Consider the following 22,750-nt stretch of genomic DNA (forward strand, 5'->3'; position numbering starts at 1 on the left):
CTATATATCTTCGTTCCTAGTGAGAAAACATACATAATTCCGGCTGTATGCCTAGCACAACCATATTACTAATAAATTCATAATAAGTCTGTACTCTAATACAAGTATTAAAAAAAAAGTTTTAACATGCCTTTTTCTTTTTGTTTAATATGCTAACTTGATCTCGCTTGAGTTATTACCATTAAAAAAATGTGTTTATGCACAAGTTGACTGAATCTACAGTCCAATAATTAGAGAACTGTTCTTTTCAGTTTTATTATTGTTTTATTGGCTTTAATGGTACAACTTTATCACTATGAATGTCAACTATTCACTGTTTATCAACTTTTACATGTAAAAGTTAGCCAATGAATGATGCCATGCTTTGACAAGTTTGCATAGCTAAATAAATGTATCAAACATGAAGAAATAAAGTTTCTGAGTATATATTAATCCTATACAACAATCATCAACAATCATACAAATGCATATAAAATATGGCATCACTCTTAAAAGAAATCACAATATGATATGTTAACATCATCACTGGAAAATCATACAAATTTTAATCAACAAACTTTGCAACATATTAGATACACTGCACACTTACTCTAGAAATAATATCAGATAAAATGAAGTTAAATATTCTAGACTCAAAAGAAAATTCTTAGGGAGCCTCAACACTTTAACTTCCCAAAATCTATGGAAAATACAACTCTATATTGATGTAGAAAAGTTGTGTAATGCTTTAGGTTGGAATAGCGCGACTTTACACGCACAGAGTTGATGGCAGTAGGTTCTTTTTTATCAGCGGTAGTAAGCCATGTGTCTAGTTGATCTAAAAGGGGAAGAATCGAAAGGAGATGATTTCTTGACTTGGGACGAATTATTAGCAGGTTTCTTTTTCTCTATCTTGGTTTCAGAACGCAGCCAGCACTCAACCACTGAAAGCAGATTAGCAGCGTGTTTTAACTCACTAAGCTCTGATAATTTCTCTGTCCTCCTTAATTCTCCATCTTGTATGTAAGCCAGATCCGTGGCCCATGTCTCCAATCCATCAAATATATGTGTTGCATACACAATTGTAGCTCCTCTCTGTTATTTAATCAAATAAGGATATGATATATCAGACATCCCGGTATCAGCATGATACTAAGTGTTGTAATGAATACTGCAACCTTATTTTAATAACATGACCTGCAGCAATATCTCTATTTGTTGAAGCCTTTACTAAGAAAGAAGCGCACTTACACTCAACTCAAATTTTATCATCACTTGGCAAAAACTCATTATAGATGGCATGCTATATGCAGTTACGTAAATTGTTTGTTTATCTTAAATGGATGTGTGTGCAACATTATATAAGGTTTTTTCTAACGAAAATTAATCCCAATTCAATGTAAACAAATCTTGATGTTTATACCTGCTCGCACTCTTCCTTGAAGAAGTCAAGCAAATCCATCCTTGCAACAACATCTAGGTCAACTGTAACCTCATCTAACAAAAGAACCTGGGCAAGCATAGGTTCAGATAATAATAAATCAAACTTCACCCCTATAACTTCAATACAGGTTATTAGGTTAATCTAAACAGTGGTAGATAATCCAATGCATAAACAATACACATATTAACGGCATCAAGCTAATTTACACATGCACTCACACGGCAAAGCACGTAAAAATGACTTTTCATGACTATAAATGGACTGTCAATAAAAGCCTTGCATTTTATTAAACAAGTAAAACTCTGATATTTTAACCATCCCAGCTATATCAAATTTTTTGAAAGGAAGAAAGGTTCCTCGGATCGTCAACTATTTCCTCTTCACTTTGTGCAAATTTTGAGTACATCCGCAGTTCCACAATATTATGATATTTTCTGTATCATCTACTCTTGTTTACTGGGTTCAACCTTGCACATATATTCCACCACCATTTTTGAGAAGCTACTATATTATAACCACAACTTTGTACCATAAATAAATAGATACATGCAACTAATCTAGATTTGCAGCTTAAGTGCAGTGAAGTTACCTGAAAAGGATGGAGAAGCCCCATACAGATTTGGACTCGGCGTCTCTGACCATCAGAAACCTTGTGCATACGCCATCTTAAATCAATATCAAGCAATTCAATCAACTTCTCACGTCTTATAGGATCAATCCCTTCAACTGCGTCACCCAATGAGATAGCAAAATATAATAACAAACAAAACTTCTCTTTGACTTGTAAGCCAATTACTTGGTTATGCCAAAAAAATTAATCTAAATCCACAAGATATTAGAAGTGTAGATTAGTTTGTAACTAAAGCTATTTCACCTCCAAATATCATGTGCTCAGCAGAGAAGTCTCCTTGAAGTGGGATTTCACCCTGCATGTATATAATGACTCGTTATATTGAGTATTGACTCGCTCACACTCACACTCAGACTCACTCACACTCACATATGCTAATATTTTCCAGTCAAGAGATGCAAAGAATATATTTTATACACGAAAGTTGTGTACAATTCAATTCTGGATCCATCTTAAAACCTTTTAGTAAACTATATATCCCATTGGTCATTAGCATGATTAGTATACATGAATACACACTATCGCGGTACAAGTGACAGTAAAACCCTAACACCATGAATCCTACTGATAAAATACAGCAACTGACAAGTATATATCACACTAAATAGTAACTACAAATAGATACAGATAACATAGATAAAGAACTTACTGCAGAGCCCACTGTTTTAGTCCAGGATCCTCCCAAATAGGACAAGTCCCCACTACAAACCAGGTGTGTGTCATGAAAAGCTGAACAATTCAAGACCTGCACTACATCTCTTCCACCAACCATATGTTTTCCAGCCAAAATCTTCAGCAAAGTTGTCTTCCCTGCAAAACATTAAAATGCATCAGGTCTGTAGCAGCAGAGAGAAATGTCATATCAATACTTTTGAGACACACTTAAATGAAGCTATAAGATGTTCTTTTCCCCTGTTAGTAAATAGTATAAATGTATCAAACGGGCTCAAATTAGTGCAAATATCAGAAGCACCAATCTGTAGAACAAATTTATTTTTCCTTCTTAACAGCTACCTAAGGAAGATTTGAAATCAGTTATACAATCCACAATGCATTTAAAATCAACCCAAACATACGCAATATATCTTCTGGAGACCCTGATATTACCTATAGTGACATTTTCACAGAGACCTGAACTTTTGGAAAACAAATTCTTGAAGAATCACGAAAAAAATGACAATCCTCATAATGCTTAATATAGGCGAACCCCAAAATGTTCTTGACCCGAGTTTAAACAAAACAACAGCTTTACCAAATTACAAAGCAAGTCAGATGCTAGATGCAAACTGGTTATAGTCAGGATTTTTTATGCTAAAATATAGTTGCATTTTGCAACCAAAGAATTCCATATTTAACTAATTTTTCGGTCCAACTCACCCAAGTTTCTTTTAGATTAGACCAACTTGAATTATTCATGGTTGAATTGATAATGTTGCTAGATACATATAACTACACCCTAATTTCCTCAAACTAATTACCCCTAATTAACAGTTAAATTTACCTTCATCATCCAAGAACACACACTATAATAGCCACAAATATAACATTATGATCAAAATCATCCTAATTGAGCAAAAAACAACAATCTTTACAACAAACACAACCAAAATGAACCAGAAAGAGAGAGAGTACCAGATCCATTGGCACCGACGAGGAGGCATCGAGATCCGGGAGAGATATTAAGGGTGAAGTCAACAAATAACGGGTTTTGAATATCATACCCGAATTGCATTCCCTTGACCCGAATCCCATTACCTTCTTCACCTTCATTTGCCATTGCAATTGGTTCAATTTTTTATCTTTCTAATTGGTCTGTATTTATACGTTTTAAATTAAATTAAATACCTACGTGGATACTTCTCTAGTTGATACGTGGGTGTCCTGTAACTGGCCACGTCTGTTGTGCAATGAGGTTGTTGAACTCAATTAATAAAGAAAAAAATACTTCTTCTCTCCTGTTGAATTCTATACATTACTTTTAGGCATATTTTTCAATACATTTTTAAAATATAATTTCACAATAATTTTTTAATTTTTTTTCTGTATTGAAACAAAAGTTTTTTTTAAAAAATATTATAAAACTATATTTTATAGAAGTATTAAAATACGTGCAAATAATATATATATATAAATTAATAGGACTGAGGGAGTAATAAAGTACTTCCAGTAGAAATGCAGTCGATAAAAATCGAGTTTTACATGGGTTTTTTCAAGTTTGACATGAAATTTATTGCTTTTCTTTTCACTCCCAAAACCATTTTAAGCTACAACATTAAAATATTTTATATATTTAAAGTAGTATGATGTTCGGTAATTCTTATTTTTATTAAATTTATAAAACAGGTTAGCCCCAAATTTTACTCTAATTTTGGCCCAATTTGATATTCTTGATGTAGAAAATAAGATAAATTCAAACATGTTTTCTTTTAATTTCAAATAAATAACGTGTCTGAAATAATTACTCATAATTTTACTATAAATTTCATTATATTATAATTTTATATGGCACCTTCACATATCAAAATTATTATAGTGTTATAAAAATCGGGAATCGGGTAAGATCGGTGTAACTACCGATTTAGGATTAATTGAAAATCGGGGATTAATCGGAGTAAAAATTGGATGTATTATAATATTAAATTATATTTAATATATTATTATGATTATATTAGTTATTTATTAACAAATATATATGTATTATATCATAATTTTTATAATTATTTATTTTTAAATTAATATATTATTTTAATTTTAATAAATAAATATATATACTGCAATAAAGAAAAATTCGTAAAAATAAATCGGATTTCAAAGATCGAATCGGTCGGATACTTAGTAGGGATTAATCAGGGATTTTTTTAAAAATAGGATATTTTTAAAACACTGCTATATATCCAATAATTATATTGTTTCTAAAATAGAACTTTTTAACTTGAAATTTCTTAAGGCGCCGTTCTTTGATCTTTTATATTTGATTTGAGTTTTTTATTTAAAAAATTGAAAACAAAAGCAAAGAATTTAATTTTGGGATTTTTTTATAAATATTCAGGTTTTTCAACTTTTTTTTACAATCGTTATTATTTTTTAAAAACATTTACAAAAATACGTTCTACAATTTTGAAACCATTTTGCAAACATGTCTACAACTGATCTTTAGAGAAAAAAATATTTAGGAAAATATATTGTGCAAATTTTGTAATCATATTTACAACATAATATATAATAAAAAATTGAACATACAATATAATCCTAAATGTAATATAAAAAAGTATATAATTCAAAATCAATACAACATCTTATGTTTATAAATATTTTGAGGATAAAATATTATTTTTGTAAATTTTTCAGGAATTTGAAAAATCGTAAAAAAAATTACAAAAGAATATATTTTTGATAAATTTCCTTAAATTTTTAAGCTGCTTATAAATATTGTATGACTCAAATAATAATAATAATAATAATAATTCACAAAAAAATAAAAGATAATACATTTTTGACAGAAGAAAAATAAAAATCTAAAATCAAACAAAAAAAGTTGTAAGTTAAAAAGATAATTACCCCTGTCAAAAAAGAAAAGAGGTAATTAACCCATAAGAAAAGGGCGCGAAAGTAGTTGGGGGAAACAGACGCCTAGAAGTCTAAAACCAAACGAACCACCACCCCAGAATAAACACACCGCCACTTACATTCCCATGACCAAAAATGTAATTTCACATCACAAAACCGATGTGGTGCGTAGGTTAAGAGGCTTATATACCCGCTGTTAACATTAGATACCATCCAAACCCAACTTAAAACAGACACAGAAGCAAATTCGAATTAGACACCAACTGTAAACACGAAACATCATCATTGCCGTTTAATCCCACAATCTCAATATTAGGGTTTATAATCATCATCTCTTTTTTTTTTTATCTGATTATCCCCCCCCCCTAATTTATCTTTATTTTTATTTTCACTTTTGTAGATTTAAGTCCGAGTCAGCGAGTTTGAATCACCAGATTTTGGTTAGATTCTCAACTTCAATTTCGTCATGTGATTGAATTTATTTATATTCATGACAAATGTTAAGAATCGTATGTTTAATTGATGATTATATGTTCTAGAGTTACTTTTTAGTTTATTACATACTTGTAATTAAGTTTTTTTATCTGTTTTTTGTGTGTTTCTAAATTGTGATTTGTAGTGTAAGTGTAGTTTCGTTTTTTTAAGCTATCTATTGTTGAGGGTTTGATGGCTTGTGTATTAATCTGGTCATGTCGGAAATGATTTGTTTGTGTAACTTACAGCTCAACAGTAATATGTGTGTTTAGCTTTGGATTGTCTCTAGGGGTTTTAGCACTTGTATGATTTTTAGGGTTTTCATATAATCTACATTGTAGTAGCTATGCAAGTTGGCTTATTAACATACAAAGTTAATCTTGCTAATCAATATTTATTGTAGATTTCGGCGGTCTTTGTTTGTTGTTATATGCGAATTTATTTCTGAGGTGATACTCCCTTCCTTTGACAGATATTTGCATGTCTTGACCTACCTTTCTCATGGTTTGTTAGTCAAGGATTAGACAACTTTATTGGTTATAGTTGTACCGAAGATGGTTTTTAATTGGTTGAGTTTGATGTTTAGACCTTGCTATTGTGCTTTATCTGAGACAAATTGTTGAAATATTATGTTGCCGTCTAGTTGCTCTGTTGTTTTTTGTATCATGACGTTATTGATTTGTTAGTGCAGATAAATGAAACAAGAAGAAGAAGAACATAATGCGTTCTTGAGTAGTTTGGGTGTCACATCTGCGAACCCCGAAGATATCGAGCGTGATGTACTACAACAGGTGCTAAACCGCAGTGCATAAAATATATATCTCTGTCTTCTGAAATGATTGTGTTAATTTTTGTGGAATCTTACTTCTGTTACTTTGGTGGTTTAAATGCTACTACATTTAACATGATCAAATGATCTTGGTAATTTGTAGGGTGGCATTCCTAGTGCAGAATTGGTTCTGGGTTTTATAAATTTTTGGCAACAAGTTATCAGTTATCTTGTTTTTACAAATGTTTGTTGGAACAAAAGTTAAAATTTGTAATATTTTTGACGAATTTGTTGTGGAAGTAGTTACAACTTACAAGTTAACATCTTATTTTCTTCCTTGTTATCTTTAGTTGCTAGGGTTGTCTACTTGTCTCTTAATGTATGGATTAGATGCTGTAGTTGATTTATTTGAAAATTTACATGAAGATGAAAATTATTCGAGGATCTGAGGAAGCACGGCATTTTGAAATTTTGCTGTTGCTTGATAGCTTACAAGTGACGGCTTATATTACTTTAAGTGTTTCAACTTTAGCACTTCAGTTATTTTCTTTGCAGATGTGATTTGGACCCTATATAATATATTTTGCACTAAATAATATTAAATATATCTAACAACAGGCAAGAAGCAATGCGGGGGGAAACAGTGAATCCGGGGGAACTGTGGATCACAAAGCTATTGATACAACAGAAAACACTGATACAATATCATCTTTGAGACATGTGGAACTCTATAACAAGTTGAGGGCTGTAAATATTGAAATAGATGCTGTCGCGTCAACTGTTGAACAAATAGACTTTGTAAAGAGTGATGATCATGCTTCTGATGAAGTCACTGGAAAGGAACAAAGTTCTTCTAATCCTTGGTCCAGTGATCCAATTCAGCAAGCTCTGGCTTCTGATAGATTAAGAAGCCTGAAGAAGACACAGATTCAACTTGAGGACGAACTCATCAAATGTAAGGGCAAATCGGCTGACGGTAATAATTATGAGAAGCTGTTACAAGATGTTGTTCAGGAAGAGCCAAAGCGTAAGCGAAAAGAAGATCCAAAATTAAGTGGGAACCAAAAGAAGCGAAGGAAGGCAGTTACATTTGGCGATGACGATGACTTTGATTCAGTTTTAAATGCAGCATCTGTAGGCTTTGTTGAAACTGTAAGTTGATGGTGTGATCTACTCTCTTGAGTTCATTTAGTAAGACTCTAATAGAATTGAAGAGGTACTTCTTCTATTTGTACTGTGTTGGGACTGTAAATGTTAACTATTCATTTTTGATGGTGTAGGAAAGGGATGAATTAGTTCGAAAAGGAATTTTAACCCCCTTTCATAAGCTTAAGGGTTTTGAGCGTCGTATACAAGAAACAGGGCCATCTAGTAAGAAATACTTGCCTGGGGACGTAGACAATACAGATGATTTTGCTTCCTCTAGCATAGCTAGAGCTGCTAGATCAATATCACAGGCCGCAGAAGCTCGCCCAACAACCAAGCTTTTAGATCCGGAATATCTACCTAAACTGGACGCCGCAACTCGTCCTTTTCAAAGGCTTAGAGCACCGCCAAGAATACCTCAGTCTCTTAGAAATGCGCCCGAAATTGACAAAGACTTGAGAAGGAAAAAGAAAAGGCCTTCACCCGGAAAGAAATGGAAAAAGGGAACTTCTCGAGAAGTTTCAAATCTAGAAGAAATTGGTATGTTCTGTCTGTTAAATGTGTATGGTCTCTTACAGTTTAATGTTGCTATTCACTTTTGAGTCCCATCAACAATTTTACACTTGATTTTAATCTGAATGAGGCATAGGAAAATTAGTAACTTTACTTGAAAAAACACGGTCTACTTTTTAATGAACATTCCTAGCTAAATGATCTGCCACTGACATTTAAATTCTCTACGTTATTTTACATTTCTGATAAAAGAAAACCGAAGGGCCATTTATAGCAATACCAGAATTGCATTATTGAAGTGCAAGAGCTTTTCTCCCCGTCCTGATGATGGATACTCAAATGTAAAATCAAATAGTTACTTCTAAACCGGTGACAGAAAGCTGACATCTGGAGGTCAAGTTTTCTGTACAGTTTGAGAAACCACTGCAGTTCAAAGATGGGAAAAAGCGAGAAGCAGTGTTATCAAATTTCATTTTGGAATAGAAAATTGTGTGTGTAAATGTGTGTGTTGTAAGTATTGTGTTATATAACAACTAATGCTTTTCCTTTTTCACAACTTCTTCAATAAAGGAAAACTTGCATTCTTCTCTTCCTTGCATGAATAGCTAGATAGAAGTATAGATGGTCCTGATTATAAGTTGATAATCTTGCAGAAGATTTAAGAACCTCTAGTAATGAAGAAGATAACCAAGAGTCTGTAGACGATGAACCGTCATTTGTGACACTTGAAGGTGGGCTAAATATTCCAGAGACCATTTTCACCAAACTTTTTGACTACCAAAAGGTGGGGGTTCAATGGCTTTGGGAACTTCATTGCCAGAAAGTAGGTGGAATTATTGGAGACGAGATGGGGCTTGGTAAAACCATTCAAGTCCTAGCTTTTCTTGGAGCATTGCATTCAAGTAATTTGTACAAACCAAGCATCATTGTTTGTCCTGTCACTCTATTGCGTCAATGGAAGCGGGAAGCACAAAAATGGTACCCAGCATTTCATGTGGAAATATTACATGATTCCGCTCATGACTCTTCTACCAGGAAGAAGCCAGTCGAATCTGATGAGAGTGATTATGAAAGTGAGTCTGAGGTCAGGGTAAATTCATCTAGGCGGAACAACAAAAAATGGGATACTTTGATAAGTCGTGTTTTGAAATCAGATTCTGGATTGTTAATTACCACCTACGAGCAGCTCCGGTTGCTAGGGGAAAAACTTCTTGATATTGGCTGGGGTTATGCAGTTCTTGATGAAGGCCATAGAATCCGAAATCCGAATGCCGAAGTGACTCTAGTTTGCAAACAGCTACATACCGTTCATCGTATAATAATGACTGGTGCACCGATTCAGAATAAGTTGTCTGAACTATGGTCTCTGTTTGATTTTGTATTCCCTGGAAAATTGGGTGTGCTTCCTATATTTGAAGCTGAATTTGCGGTTCCCATATCCGTTGGTGGTTATGCTAATGCCTCACCTTTGCAAGTATCAACTGCCTATAGGTATGTTGAGACAAAAGACTTCTACCCATCCTAAATTGCCTGGCCTAGATACATCATAATCAGCAGTACTTTTAGGTTTCTGTTTTTGAAAAAAGAGAAAAGCTTTAATGGTTTCTAATATATGCTCATTTAAATACAATAATGGTCTGTGTTATTCAATACTTTCTATTATTATTTGCACACCATTTGACAGGATTATTTATCTAGGACTCCACATGCATCGATTGTGCTCCCCATTAAATTACCTTAAAGGTGATGACCCAGTTTATCCAATCAGGTGAAAAGACTGAGATAAAATAATAATGAGTAGTGTTACCATTGTACATGCAATTCTGCCCAGGCATTGTCTTTGGTGACAAGCCTAAGTGTGAGGAAAGTCACAGACAAGTTGCTTCTGTTAATTGTTGAACAAACTAACAAACGGCTTAATAAATTATAATAATAATTAAAATTAGGGATTATTGGTTTAAAATTGAATATTAAGCCCTCGTCTAATTCAGAAATTAACGTTGATTAGATGTTTTTTCACTGTGACACAGTATCTTTGGTATACATCTTTGGTGCACATGGATGATCTGATTTTTTATCGCATCCAATCACTGAAGTTGTTATTTGCAGATGTGCTGTTGTTTTGCGTGATTTAATCGTGCCTTACCTCCTCCGGCGTATGAAGGCTGATGTCAATGCCCAACTAACAAAGAAAACTGAACATGTACTCTTCTGTAGCCTCACTTCAGAGCAGCGATCTGTGTATAGGGCATTTCTTGCTAGCGCTGAGGTTGAGCAGATCTTTAATGGGAACAGGAATTCTCTTTATGGAATTGATGTGATGCGAAAGATCTGCAACCATCCCGATCTGCTTGAAAGGGAACATTCCTATGGGAACCCTGACTATGGAAATCCTGAGCGCAGTGGAAAAATGAAAGTTGTTGCTGAAGTTCTCAAAGTATGGAAGCAGCAAGGTCATCGTGTTCTTCTGTTTGCTCAAACTCAACAAATGCTTGACATTTTGGAGAGTTTTTTAATTGCTTGTTGCTATACATACCGTAGAATGGATGGCATCACTCCTGTAAGACAGAGAATGACATTAATAGATGAATTTAACAATTCAGATGAAGTCTTCATCTTCATTTTAACAACTAAGGTTGGTGGTCTGGGAACAAATCTTACAGGTGCCAATAGGGTGATAATATTTGACCCTGATTGGAATCCTTCAACCGATATGCAGGTTGGGCCTTTGAATAATTACATTTTATTACAGATCTACTGAAAACTTTACCTTGTTTCTATGCTAGATTGTTTATTGATATCGTGACCAATGTTTGGAGCATAAAAAATCTTAACTTTTTTTTGTAGATAATATCTGGTTTCCTTACTTAAGGTTTTCTATTATTATTGTTATTATTATTATTGTCCCTTTTGTAGAAGCTGTTTAGCATTTAGCAATCTGCTGTAGCCTGTAGTGTTTTATTATCTTATCTGATATCACGTGTGTTGTTGCTAATGACAGGCCAGGGAGCGTGCTTGGCGTATTGGTCAGACAAAAGATGTCACGGTTTTTAGATTGATAACTCGTGGAACAATTGAAGAGAAGGTGTATCACCGGCAAATTTACAAGCATTTTCTCACTAACAAAATATTGAAGAATCCGCAGCAGAAAAGATTCTTTAAATCCCGTGACATGAAGGATCTCTTTATACTTACTGACGATGGAGAGCATGGCTTTACTGAAACCTCTAGCATATTTAGCCAGCTAGCTGAGGATGTTAATGTTGTCGGGACTCATAAAAACAACGACGATAATGCTAATGTGAACAAACCAACTGCATCAAATCTAAGTAATGATGCTAGTGAGATTGGAAATGACTCAAATATCAAATTATCCAATAAGGGCAAAGAGAAAGCTGAAAATAGTGGCAAAGAAACTGACGAGGAATCAAATATCTTACAGTCTCTTTTTGATGCTCATGGGATTCATGTAAGTTTTTTATTCATCGATGAAACTGTCAGGCATGAAGAGATTTTTTATTCATGTTCCTTTATATGCCTGATCTCTCCATGAACTTAAGAAAGTAAAAAACCAAACTAACATGTACTGTACGGTATGTAATTCAGTATGTTGCAGAAGATTTTATTCAACATGTAGTTATTTTCTAAATTGATCTTCTCCCTTGTCCTTCCAGTACAATAATTTAATTTCAAGCCTGATGAACTGAATGCTACCCTAGCATATCTACACTATTATAAAAAAGAGAGTACAAACTTGACATGTCTCACTCTCTCATTAAATTTGACACATGTCAATCTCTCCTTCAGAATAGTTGCTTAGATGGCAATCTCCACTTATTATTTTAGTAAAAAAAAAAAAATCTTTCTCTACTTATTCTCTATGTTCCTTAATTATCTTTTCTTTCATCCACAAATCTCTCTCTTCATTTTCACATTTCTTTAATTTCACATGGTGGTCTCAGTTATTCTTTAATATCATTATAAATCTTTACTCAACATATTTAAATAAAATAAGAAATGTGTCTATTAAGGCATATAGATTCATGTGTGAAATTATAAAAAATATAAATTAACGTTTCGATATTATTTTTAATAAAATAATTATTATATAATCGGGCATCTGCCCGGGAGCTAATCTAGTTTGATATTTGGTTACAACTAACGGTGATTATCCTTTTATCTCAGAGTGCGGTGAACCATGATCTAATCATGAATGCTAACGATGGAGAGAAGCTGAAACTAGAGGAACAAGCTTCTCAAGTTGCACAGAGAGCAGCTGAAGCATTACGCCAGTCACGGGTAATTAGAAGTCGGGAGAGTATAGCTGTCCCAACCTGGACTGGGAAATCAGGAGCTGCTGGGGCACCATCATCTGTTCGTCAAAAGTTTGGGTCAACTGTTAATACTCAGTTAGTTGGTAGTTCTCGGCCTTCTGAAGGATTGCTGAACAGTGAAGGGAGAAAGTTGAGTCTTTCCGCTGGAGCAGCTAATGGCAAAGCATTAACTTCATCCGAGTTGCTGGCGAGGATTAGAGGAAACCAAGAAAGAGCAGCGGGTGATGGGATTGAACAGCAATTTGGCCAGGCCTCAAGCTCTACTGGAAGAGCAAACTTCGGAAATAATAGTGCTGTGAAGTCATCAAACTTGTCTGGGGTACAGCCAGAAGTGTTAATACGTCAGATCTGCACATTTTTACAACAAAGAGGTGGGAGAACCGTTTCAGCGAGTATAGTACAGCATTTCAAGGACAGGATTCCCTCCAAAGACCTTCCTTTATTCAAGAATCTTTTGAAGGAAATCGCCACTTTGGAGAAAAATCCTAGTGGATCTTCTTGGGTTCTTAAGCCAGAGTATAAGGAGGAATAATAGATAATTGAAAAAAATACTGAAAATTTTATGAACTTGATTACAGCAAGTACTGCAAAGAGTAGACTTTGGAGCTGCCTTTAGTTTCTGGGCTTCAAAATTTTTTGTGTATATTGTTCTTGCGTTAGGGCTGCATCAATTTTGAACTTCATTTAGTTGTAGCCTTATGGTTATAATTACTAAATTTCTTGGATAATTCGGGTTATTGTAATTTCTGGCTGGAAGAAGGAATGCTTCAGAACTTATGTAAAACGCAGGTCCACGACTCTCCTTCCGCAAGCTTAAACATAGTTATTTACTGGGGTTTAAAAATAGCTCTACTATACAGGCAAGTGATGTCACTTTTTCATAAACTTTAGTGTAGAGGTTGCTACTTCCTTGTCTTGCCACCGGAAGTGGTGCTATTTAATTACCGTCGAAAGCTTTAATAAAGGTTTATATCTTCAGATGGAGTCTTAGAGATGGAGTTCACGGATTGCCATTATGCACGCAATGTAATTTTCATCCCCAGCATGGTTTCACATGCTCTATAACTTTTTCTTGCACCTTAAACTTAAGAATCGTGTAGAATATTTGGTATCTGTAAACCAGTAAGAGGTATTAATGTCATGAACATGCTTGAGTAGAATTTTTGGTATCTGTTAACCAGTAAGAGGTATTAATGTCATGAACAACATGCTTCAAGCATTCTTTTCACCTGAACTCGTGAACAACCCATCCACTTCTGGGAAACACAAGGTTAGAAATATAAAACCGAACTGTTTCTGGTGTTCCATGTCACTGACTTCATATCAAAAGCATAATACAGTCTCAACAATCAGCACTAAATTATAACTTTGTAAATTAACTGACAAGATATAAGAAGAATCCACCATAACAGAGATTCGAGAAAATAGGAAGAACTTTTTTATCATGTATATATTGTACAATTTAAAAGCATGTGAAAAAGATGTGATAAACATGTTCACAAGTTACAATTATTTTCCAAAAATGGAGTAATTGCCTAAGTTTTCTCTCTCTCCAATTACCGCTTTAAATTTCCACCTTCCCAAACACGATATCAGACAAAGATCTCAATTCTCAAGTAATCAACAAAAGCCAGCAGCCTTGCAGGATCAAAATGCTGCCCATCCAGCCCCACTGCTTTTAGTTGATCCAGATCCAGTTGTGGATGGAAGATTTCTCTACAAAGGCCATAAATTTACAAGTTTATAGAAGCTGAAAGGTCAATATAAACATTTCTATATATCTTTCTGAACCCACAGTTGTAAATTAGCTGACAAAGTCCTCGAATGATCAGCACACTAATTTAAATATTTAATTATCAGGAAACTAGACAACATATATGAAGAATTTAGTGCATTCTTCCTGCCAACTATGTTTGAGACAACCAACAAAGATTAAAATGTAGGAATACAACAGCTAAGATGCAACAGTTGCAAAACCAAAAAGCAGCTACATATATAATCAGTCACAGAAATTGATTACGATAGTAATGTAAATTTAAAATTCATAATTTCAGATAAATTGAAGTGACTTAAACTTATGTATTGTAGGGCAAGTAAAATAAACCAGCAAAAGAATATTAGAGATAGATTAAATAAACAAGGGTACCTCAAGTTGAGATAGATCTGTGAAAGTATCAGCAGAACGCCTAGTCGTTTCTTTGGGCCCTTTAAGTGCAGTATCGTGAATTGAAGAAGTCATACGAACAGCAGCAGGATCATTTGGTGGGGGTGGTAATGGAGTTCTAAGTTTTACTGCACCACTTGGTGGAGGCACAAGAGCAAGCATTTTTGGTTTTCCAGATGCAGAAACTCCACCAGACAAACCTGCAGCTGAAAGCATGCCAGTTCCACTGGATGGTTTGTTCTTCACATTTATCCTGATGGTTTCACCGTCCTACAATGCCACCAATATCAAGTTAAAAACGAGTAAATTACAAAGGCCCAAACATGTCGTTTATTGCACTAAATGTTTTTTTCCCGTTACAAAAGTACACGCTCTTCTAGCCGATGACAAATCAATGGAAGGAACTAATTTGAGTCCGATTTTAATAAAAAAAATATTAAATGGTATTAGAGTTGTTTTCCCCCTTAAAAGATAAGTACATAAAATAGGACAAACAGTTATTCAATCCCACTGCCAAACACACTTGATCTCACTCTAGCATACAAAATAGTAAACAATTTGGAATTAACTAAACTTAACTGCAAGTTGCAAACTAAGAACCGATAATTGTTCATTGACACGTATACAATCACACGCAGAGACACATAACAAAAAAACCCATAACGACATAAGTTACAAAATCCAAAGCTTCCCGGTCTTACCTCATCTAGTCACAGTTAATAAACATTTTGTTGCCCGAATTGTCAGAACATACACTATCGTGCAAATCTTACCACAAAGATACACTTCAAATCCCTCTTTATTCCGTCAACAAGCACCTCTCATATAATTTACTCAATATTGCGACACCATTACCATTCTAACAAACATTCTCAATATAACAGACACCACATACATTACACAAATCACACAAACACGGAACTTCACTAACACGTGGCATCCTAATATATCTATATATAAATTATTCCTAACAACAAGAAAACTAAAACGATCCAGCTTGGTTATGTTTTTAATTAATTCTACTTGCGTAGCCCTACTAATCATGGCACTGTAATCCAGAAATACACATTATAATCAATTACTAATAAACTCAGGTTAAAATACTCAGGCATCTATAAATTTGACTAAAACCTCGATAATCACAAGACAAAATTCCGAAAAATTATACCTTCAATCTCTGATTAACCGCGGGATGAATATCGATATGATTATCGTCACTACTCTCTCCTACCTCCTTCTCCCCCTCTCTCTTAACATACTTATCGTGATCCGACAAGGCCACATTAAAATCAAACGCCTCATTTCGCTCCGCAAACCCCAACCCGATAAACGCATGCTTCCCAGTCCCATCCTCAATCTTCAATACGAAGTATCTGGAAGAATCAAGCACTGATTCGACGGCATTTTCACGCTGACCAGGAGCGATAAAACAGGCGGCGAAAAGATCGGAGGAGTTGGGATCCTCGAGACGGATCTCGCAACGGTGTTTGCAAGAGACGACCCGGAGACGACCCGACCAGATCTTGTCGGATTGGAGCCACTCGCCGCATTTGTAACCGCCGGAGGTGGAGCGAGGGGGGATTTTGAACACCGAGACTTCGCGGACTACGAGGAGTGTGTGCTCGAATGACTCGTCGTCTTCTTCGAACGACATCGAAACTTTGGCCAGAGAGATTAGGAAACAACTGATTTTTGGAATGGAGAGAGAGAGAGAGAGTAGGGGAGGAGGAGGAGACGTGATTTCAAAGCGTGTTTCGTTAGATGTCAAAACTGTGCAACTACTCAGAAATGACCGTCGGTGACAATTTGTTTTACCGTCTACTCAATTATCTACTGCAGTGGTTCAGAGTTTCATTCATTACACCAAAGTCCAATAGACTAGCAATTTCTACACTCTGCTTGAAAAATGAGGGTAGGAAATTAGAGTTTCTAGTGCTCCTTCAGTATTGAATTACTACTAGTTTAAATCCCGTCTCCTTTAATATTTATATTTAATTTTATATATATATGAGTTGGGTTCAGTGGAAATATTTGGAAACCGTGGAGACCTATATTGTGCGATTAGAGATGAATGGATAGTGACATACAGATTAATACTTATAAACCTAAGTCAAAAATATAATGTAACATGTATAAAAATATCATGTGAAAAATGTATTAAAATAATTGAGTGGTGAAGTTTATAAATAGAGTGTTGTAGTTTAAGTTATAAAGTGTAGTACATTTAAATCTAAATAAAAAAATAATGTAACAAGATTACAATCTTACGTAAAAAAATTATTTTAAAAAATAGAGTGCAGAACATATCGTACAACTTTATAAATAGAGTGTAGTACTTCAAATTATAAAATTTAGTACTTTTAAATCTAAATAAAAAATATAATGCAACTTGCAAAATAAAATATTATGTGAAAAAATATATTAAAAAAATGAAAGGTAGAACATATAATAGAATTTTATAAATAGAGTGTGGTACTTAAAATTATAAAGTGTAGTACTTTTAAACCTAAATAAAAAATATAATGCAACTTGCAGAATCAAATATTATGTGAAAAATAAATTAAAAAAAATAGAGTGCATAACATATTTTAGATTTTTTTATAAACAAAATGTGGTACTTTAAAATCTAAATAAAAAAATATAATTTAACATGCAGAACACATATTATCTAAAAAATATATTCAAAAATAAAGTTCTAGTGCATAACTTAGCCTAATAAAAATTAGAGTGTAATATGCTTGATGTGCAGTAAATGATAAAAAAAGTATTTATGCATAAATAAATAATTAGTACTTTTAAACCTAAATAAAAAATATAATACAACTTGCAGAATAAAATATTATGTGAAAAAAATATATTAAAAAAATAGAGCGCAAAACGTATAGAGTGTAGTACTTCAAATTATAAAATGTAGTACCTTTAAACCTAAATAAAAAAATATAATGTAACATGCATAATAAAATATTATGTAAAAAAATATATTAAAAAAGTGAAGAACATATTGTAGAACTTTATAAATAAAATGTAGTACTTAACATTATAAAATATAAAATACTGGTCGTTAATTTAAGATTTTATTTTATACACGTCTAATGTAATCTTATACCTCCATTTCATCTCATTTAACGGCCTATAAACGGGACTTCAGGTCTCCAAATAAAAAACGGACTCCACTTGATAGGGATAAATAAATCCCGATTGTATAATTAAATATTGCATTAATTATACAAGGTGTGGGCTGCTATGCCCAATAAGAAGATGTATGACATTCAGACCAGAAAGGTTAACATGTTGATCAGGCCTGATGGACCAGATCAGGCCTGATGGAACAAAGAAGACCCAAAAACCCTGATTATTTATTAATTTCGTAATTAATAAATAAGGGAGAAAAATAGCTATTAAGATAAGTCCTAGTAGGGATATAAATCCTTGTAGATTGGCCTCCAAGGAACCTCATGGGATAAGGAATCAGCTTCCTACTTCCTAGGACTCCTAAGTCTATCCTAATTCAGAGACTTGACCACCAAGTCTCCTATACCAAGTCCAATTCAAGGACTCCCACATCTATATAAGGGGCCTCACCCCACAAATCAGAACTACGTTTTTTGACTTGATCCTTGGCAATCAGCAAGGTACGTAGGCATCTTGTTAAGGCAGATTGAGTCACGAAACACAAGAGCAGTCAAAATCGAGCCTTGAAGCTCACGTTCCTTAGTACTAAATACAACAATTACATATATTAGTTTTTAATCCATAACATTTGGCGCCGTCTGTGGGAAAGCACAACAACAACCATGGCGAGAACACGGAGAACAATTAGAGCTCTGGAGGAAGGAACACCATCGGGGACAACCCAGGTGATTTCGTCAACCGTGGAGATTCCTCCCCACTCAACTTATGCATCTACTCAAGGGGAAGCCCAGATAGGGGCAACTCAACCTCAGCCACAAGGGACGACTCCCCCGACTATTCAAGGTACGAATCCTCAAGTTCAACAAGTACATGTACCTGTGAATTCTCGACCCGTCGGGTATGAATATTCAACTGTTCTTACTACTAACCCCCCTTATGGGATGCCCCTTTACCCCGAGGTTGGAGGAAGTGGACATGCTGGGCGAAGTGAGGCACGAGGGCAATCGCCCCCCTATATACGAGGTTTGGCTCCTATCCCCGAGGATCGGGAATTTTCTGGTCCTTATACTGAGAGAGACTCCGAATCTTCGGATGATGAAGTGGCCCCAAGAAGGAGGCGTCCTGGCAAAGAGCCGATGGCCGATGGAAGACAACGCCCTCAAAGCACCCAAGGGGCGAATCCCCAAGAAGTGCAGGAAAGGATCAGGGCTCATGAGGCTGAGATCCAAAGACTAAGGCGCGACTTGGAGGCGCACCAGGCCATCAGACCCCAAATACCTCCTAGGGGAGAAATCCTCCTCCTGTCATAGACCTGGATGGTCCGGTACAGAGAAGGGCTGTTATTCCAAGAACTGATCTAAGCAATCTTCTTCCCCTTGGAGATCCTGATGATCCTACTCCGCCCTTCACTGAGGAGATAATGAATGCCCATATCTCAAGGAAGTTTAAGATGCCAACCATCAAAGCCTATGATGGCACGGGAGATCCCGCTAATCATGTTAGGACATTCTCTAATGCACTGCTGTTGCAACCCGTGAATGATGCTATAAAGTGTCGGGCCTTCCCTCAAACCCTGTCGGGTATGGCTCAAAGATGGTACAGTCGCTTGCCCCCAAACTCTATTGGGTCGTTCAGAGAATTAAGCCAAGCTTTTATTAAGCAATTCATCAGTGGAAGAGTTCATGAGAAAAGTTCTGCATCTCTTATGAGCATTGTGCAGGGGGCAAAAGAATCCTTGAGAGACTACCTGAATCGTTTCACAAAGGAGGCTTTAAAAGTCCTAGACCTTGATGATAAGGTAGCCATGATAACGCTACAACAAGGAACTAGGGATGAGTTTTTTAAGATGTCCTTGGCCAAACGCCCCCCTGAAAGCATGTTGCAGCTCCAGGAGAGGGCAGAGAAGTATATCAAAGTTGAAGAAAGCATGAGGAAGACCGTAGTAAGTAATGAGCCCACTGGAGGCAAGAAGCGAAAAACTGATCTGGAGTATATCGCTAAGAATAAGTATCCTAGAACCGAGCAAAACCCCGATTCAACCCCCAAGAAGGGAGGACCTGGGCAAAAGTTCACCGAATACGCTAAGCTGAATGCTCCTAGAAGCCAGATCTTGATGGAAATCGAGAAATATTGAGATATTCGTTGGCCTAAGCCCCTGAAGGCTGATCCTGCCAAGCTGGACAAAAGCAAATATTGCAGATTTCACAAAGATGTTGGTCACGACACCGATGAGTGTAGGCAGCTGAAAGATGAAATTGAGTTCCTCATTCGAGAAGGAAGATTGAACAAATACACTGGAGAAGGAGGGGACAGGAATAATAATGGAAGGAAGAACTTTGAGGATCGTAGGAGGGACCAAGACGATCAGGGGCGAAACCCCCAGCCTAGAGGACCAGTTATAAACACCATTAATGGAGGGCCGAGACCTCGAGGGCCTGTGATAAACACGATCTTTGGAGGTCAAACTGCTGCTGGATTGTCCAAAAATTCCAGAAAGGCATATACTAGAGAGGTTATGCATATTGTTGGAGAAGCCCCGAAGAGGGCCAGGATAGAAGTAACATTGGCTTTTGATGATTCTGACCTAGAGGGTGCGAAGTTTCCTCATGACGACCCGCTGGTCATAACATCGGTAATAGGAAATAGCCCGGTCAAGAGGGTCCTTGTGGATAATGGTGCTTCTGTGGATATCTTGCTCCACGACACCTTTCTAAGTATGGGGTATAACGACTCCCAGTTAACACCAACCGACATGCCGATATATGGATTTGCTGGAGTAGAATGTCCTGTAGAAGGGATAATCAAGTTGCCAACCACCATAGGTACGGAACCAAGGCAAGCAACGCAGATGTTGGACTTTGTGGTGGTAAAAGCTAGTTCAACCTATAATGCTATCATGGGAAGAACATGGATACATGCCTTCAAGGCAGTCCCTTCTTCCTACCATTCAGTCATGAAGTTTCCCACCCGGAACGGGATTGGAGAAGAGAGGGAGATCAAAAAATGGCTAGAAGCTGTTATGTGGCCTCTTTGAGGGCAGATTGAGTCGGGGGGGGGGGGCAGGTTCTTCCTATTGAAGATACGGATGTCCAAGAAAATGATGAGAAGAGAGGAAAACCAGCAGAAGACTTGGTTCCGATTCCTTTAGACCCCGAGAATTCTGAGAGGATGACTTTCATTGGAGCCACATTAGAGGAGCCCCTTAGAGGGAAGTTGGTGAAATTTTTGCAAGAAAATAGTGATGTGTTTGCATGGTCAGCAGCTGATATGCCAGGCATAGACCCGGAGCTGATTACTCACAAGTTAAACGTAGATCCAAGCCGGAAGACAGTGAAACAAAAGAAAAGAAATTTTGCCCCGGAAAGACAAGAAGCTATAAAACAGGAAGTAGAAAAGCTCTTAGAGGCTGGTTTCATCAAGGAGATTCAATTTCCGGAGTGGTTAGCCAACCCTGTAATGGTGACGAAGGCTAATGGAAAGTGGAGGATGTGTATAGACTTTACTGATCTGAATGATGCATGCCTTAAAGACTGTTTTCCGTTGCCAAGGATTGATACTTTTATTGATGCCACTGCTGGGCATGAGATGCTGAGTTTCATGGATGGATTTAGCGGATACAATCAGATCAAGATGCATAAAGATGACATTCCAAAGGTATCATTCATCACTGACTTTGGTGTTTATTGTTATCTTGTTATGGCATTTGGTCTTAAGAATGCAGGAGCCACCTATCAAAGGTTGGTAAATAAAATCTTTAAGGACCTTATTGGTAAGACTATGGAAGTCTATGTTGATGACATGTTAGTCAAGAGTCTAGCAAAGACTAATCATATAACCCATTTGAGGGAAGCTTTTGAGGTCCTGAGGTACCACAAGATGATGTTAAATCCTACAAAATGTGCTTTCGGAGTAGGATCTGGAAATTTTTTGGGATTGATGGTCTTCAAGAGAGGGATAGAGACTAACCCCGACAAAATAAAGGCAATCCTAGACATGGAACCACCAAAAACCGTCAAGGATGTTCAGAAACTTACAGAAAGGGTTGCTGCGCTAGGACGATTCATCTCCAAGTCAGGAGACAAGTGTTTATCATTCTTCAAGTCGCTAAAGAAAATCAAGGACTTTGTATGGAATGAGGAAAACCAGAAGGCATTCGAAGAGTTAAAGAAGTATATGGCCCAGGCCCCGTTGTTGGCCAAGCCAGTTTTGAATGAAGTTTTATTCTTGTACTTGGCTGTTTCAGAGAGTGCCTTGAGCGCGGTGTTGGTTAAGGAGGAACTGAAAGTCCAGAAACCCGTATACTATGTCAGCAAAATTCTGCATGGTGCTGAGTTGAATTATTCAACTATTGAGAAATTCGCTTTAGCCTTGGTAATGGCTTCGAGAAAGCTGCGTCCTTATTTTCAGGCTCATCAGATTGAGGTGCTAACAAATCAGCCCCTGAGAAATATCATTCACAGTCCCAAGGCAAGTGGGAGATTGATTAAGTGGGCAATAGAGTTGGGAGAGTTCGATCTCAAGTATAAGCCACATACGGCAATAAAAGCCCAGGCACTAGCTGACTTCGTGGTGGAATGTACCATACCCAACCAAGAAG

The 22,750-nt window shown here is 36.0% G+C and overlaps 3 protein-coding genes across 7 annotated transcripts; 1 reads left to right on the forward strand and 2 right to left on the reverse strand.

Moving 5' to 3' along the window:
- Positions 1 to 448: 448 nt before the first annotated feature.
- On the reverse strand, positions 449 to 3,849 carry LOC141707648 (ABC transporter I family member 21). Its single transcript, XM_074510940.1, has 6 exons — positions 3,687 to 3,849; positions 2,704 to 2,864; positions 2,298 to 2,349; positions 2,013 to 2,149; positions 1,403 to 1,489; positions 449 to 1,074 (listed from the first exon to the last, which is right to left on the reverse strand). The coding sequence occupies exons 1-6, from the start codon at positions 3,829 to 3,831 to the stop codon at positions 787 to 789; spliced, it is 870 nt and encodes a 289-aa protein (XP_074367041.1). The 5' UTR covers positions 3,832 to 3,849; the 3' UTR covers positions 449 to 786.
- Positions 3,850 to 5,769: 1,920 nt separating this feature from the next.
- Positions 5,770 to 13,835, forward strand: LOC141707649 (protein CHROMATIN REMODELING 8). 5 transcript variants are annotated; one of them, XM_074510942.1, is made up of 9 exons: positions 5,771 to 5,938; positions 6,022 to 6,061; positions 6,787 to 6,886; positions 7,483 to 8,016; positions 8,145 to 8,550; positions 9,177 to 10,014; positions 10,633 to 11,242; positions 11,525 to 11,992; positions 12,709 to 13,835. In XM_074510942.1, the coding sequence occupies exons 3-9, from the start codon at positions 6,791 to 6,793 to the stop codon at positions 13,387 to 13,389; spliced, it is 3,633 nt and encodes a 1,210-aa protein (XP_074367043.1). In that variant the 5' UTR covers positions 5,771 to 5,938; positions 6,022 to 6,061; positions 6,787 to 6,790; the 3' UTR covers positions 13,390 to 13,835. The 5 variants fall into 5 exon arrangements, with proteins under 5 accessions (XP_074367044.1, XP_074367043.1, XP_074367042.1 ...); XM_074510943.1 differs by having other exon boundaries at positions 5,770 to 6,061; positions 6,782 to 6,886; XM_074510941.1 differs by having other exon boundaries at positions 5,771 to 6,061.
- A 437-nt stretch (positions 13,836 to 14,272) lies between these two features.
- On the reverse strand, positions 14,273 to 16,873 carry LOC141707651 (uncharacterized protein At1g03900). The gene is made up of 3 exons (XM_074510946.1): positions 16,190 to 16,873; positions 15,004 to 15,291; positions 14,273 to 14,573 (listed from the first exon to the last, which is right to left on the reverse strand). Exons 1-3 carry the CDS (start codon positions 16,673 to 16,675, stop codon positions 14,505 to 14,507), a joined length of 843 nt encoding a protein of 280 aa, XP_074367047.1. The 5' UTR covers positions 16,676 to 16,873; the 3' UTR covers positions 14,273 to 14,504.
- Between the last annotated feature and the right edge of the window lie 5,877 nt (positions 16,874 to 22,750).

Source organism: Apium graveolens, chromosome 2, assembly GCF_009905375.1.
Source record: "Apium graveolens cultivar Ventura chromosome 2, ASM990537v1, whole genome shotgun sequence".
NCBI classification, from domain to species: Eukaryota; Viridiplantae; Streptophyta; class Magnoliopsida; order Apiales; family Apiaceae; genus Apium; species Apium graveolens.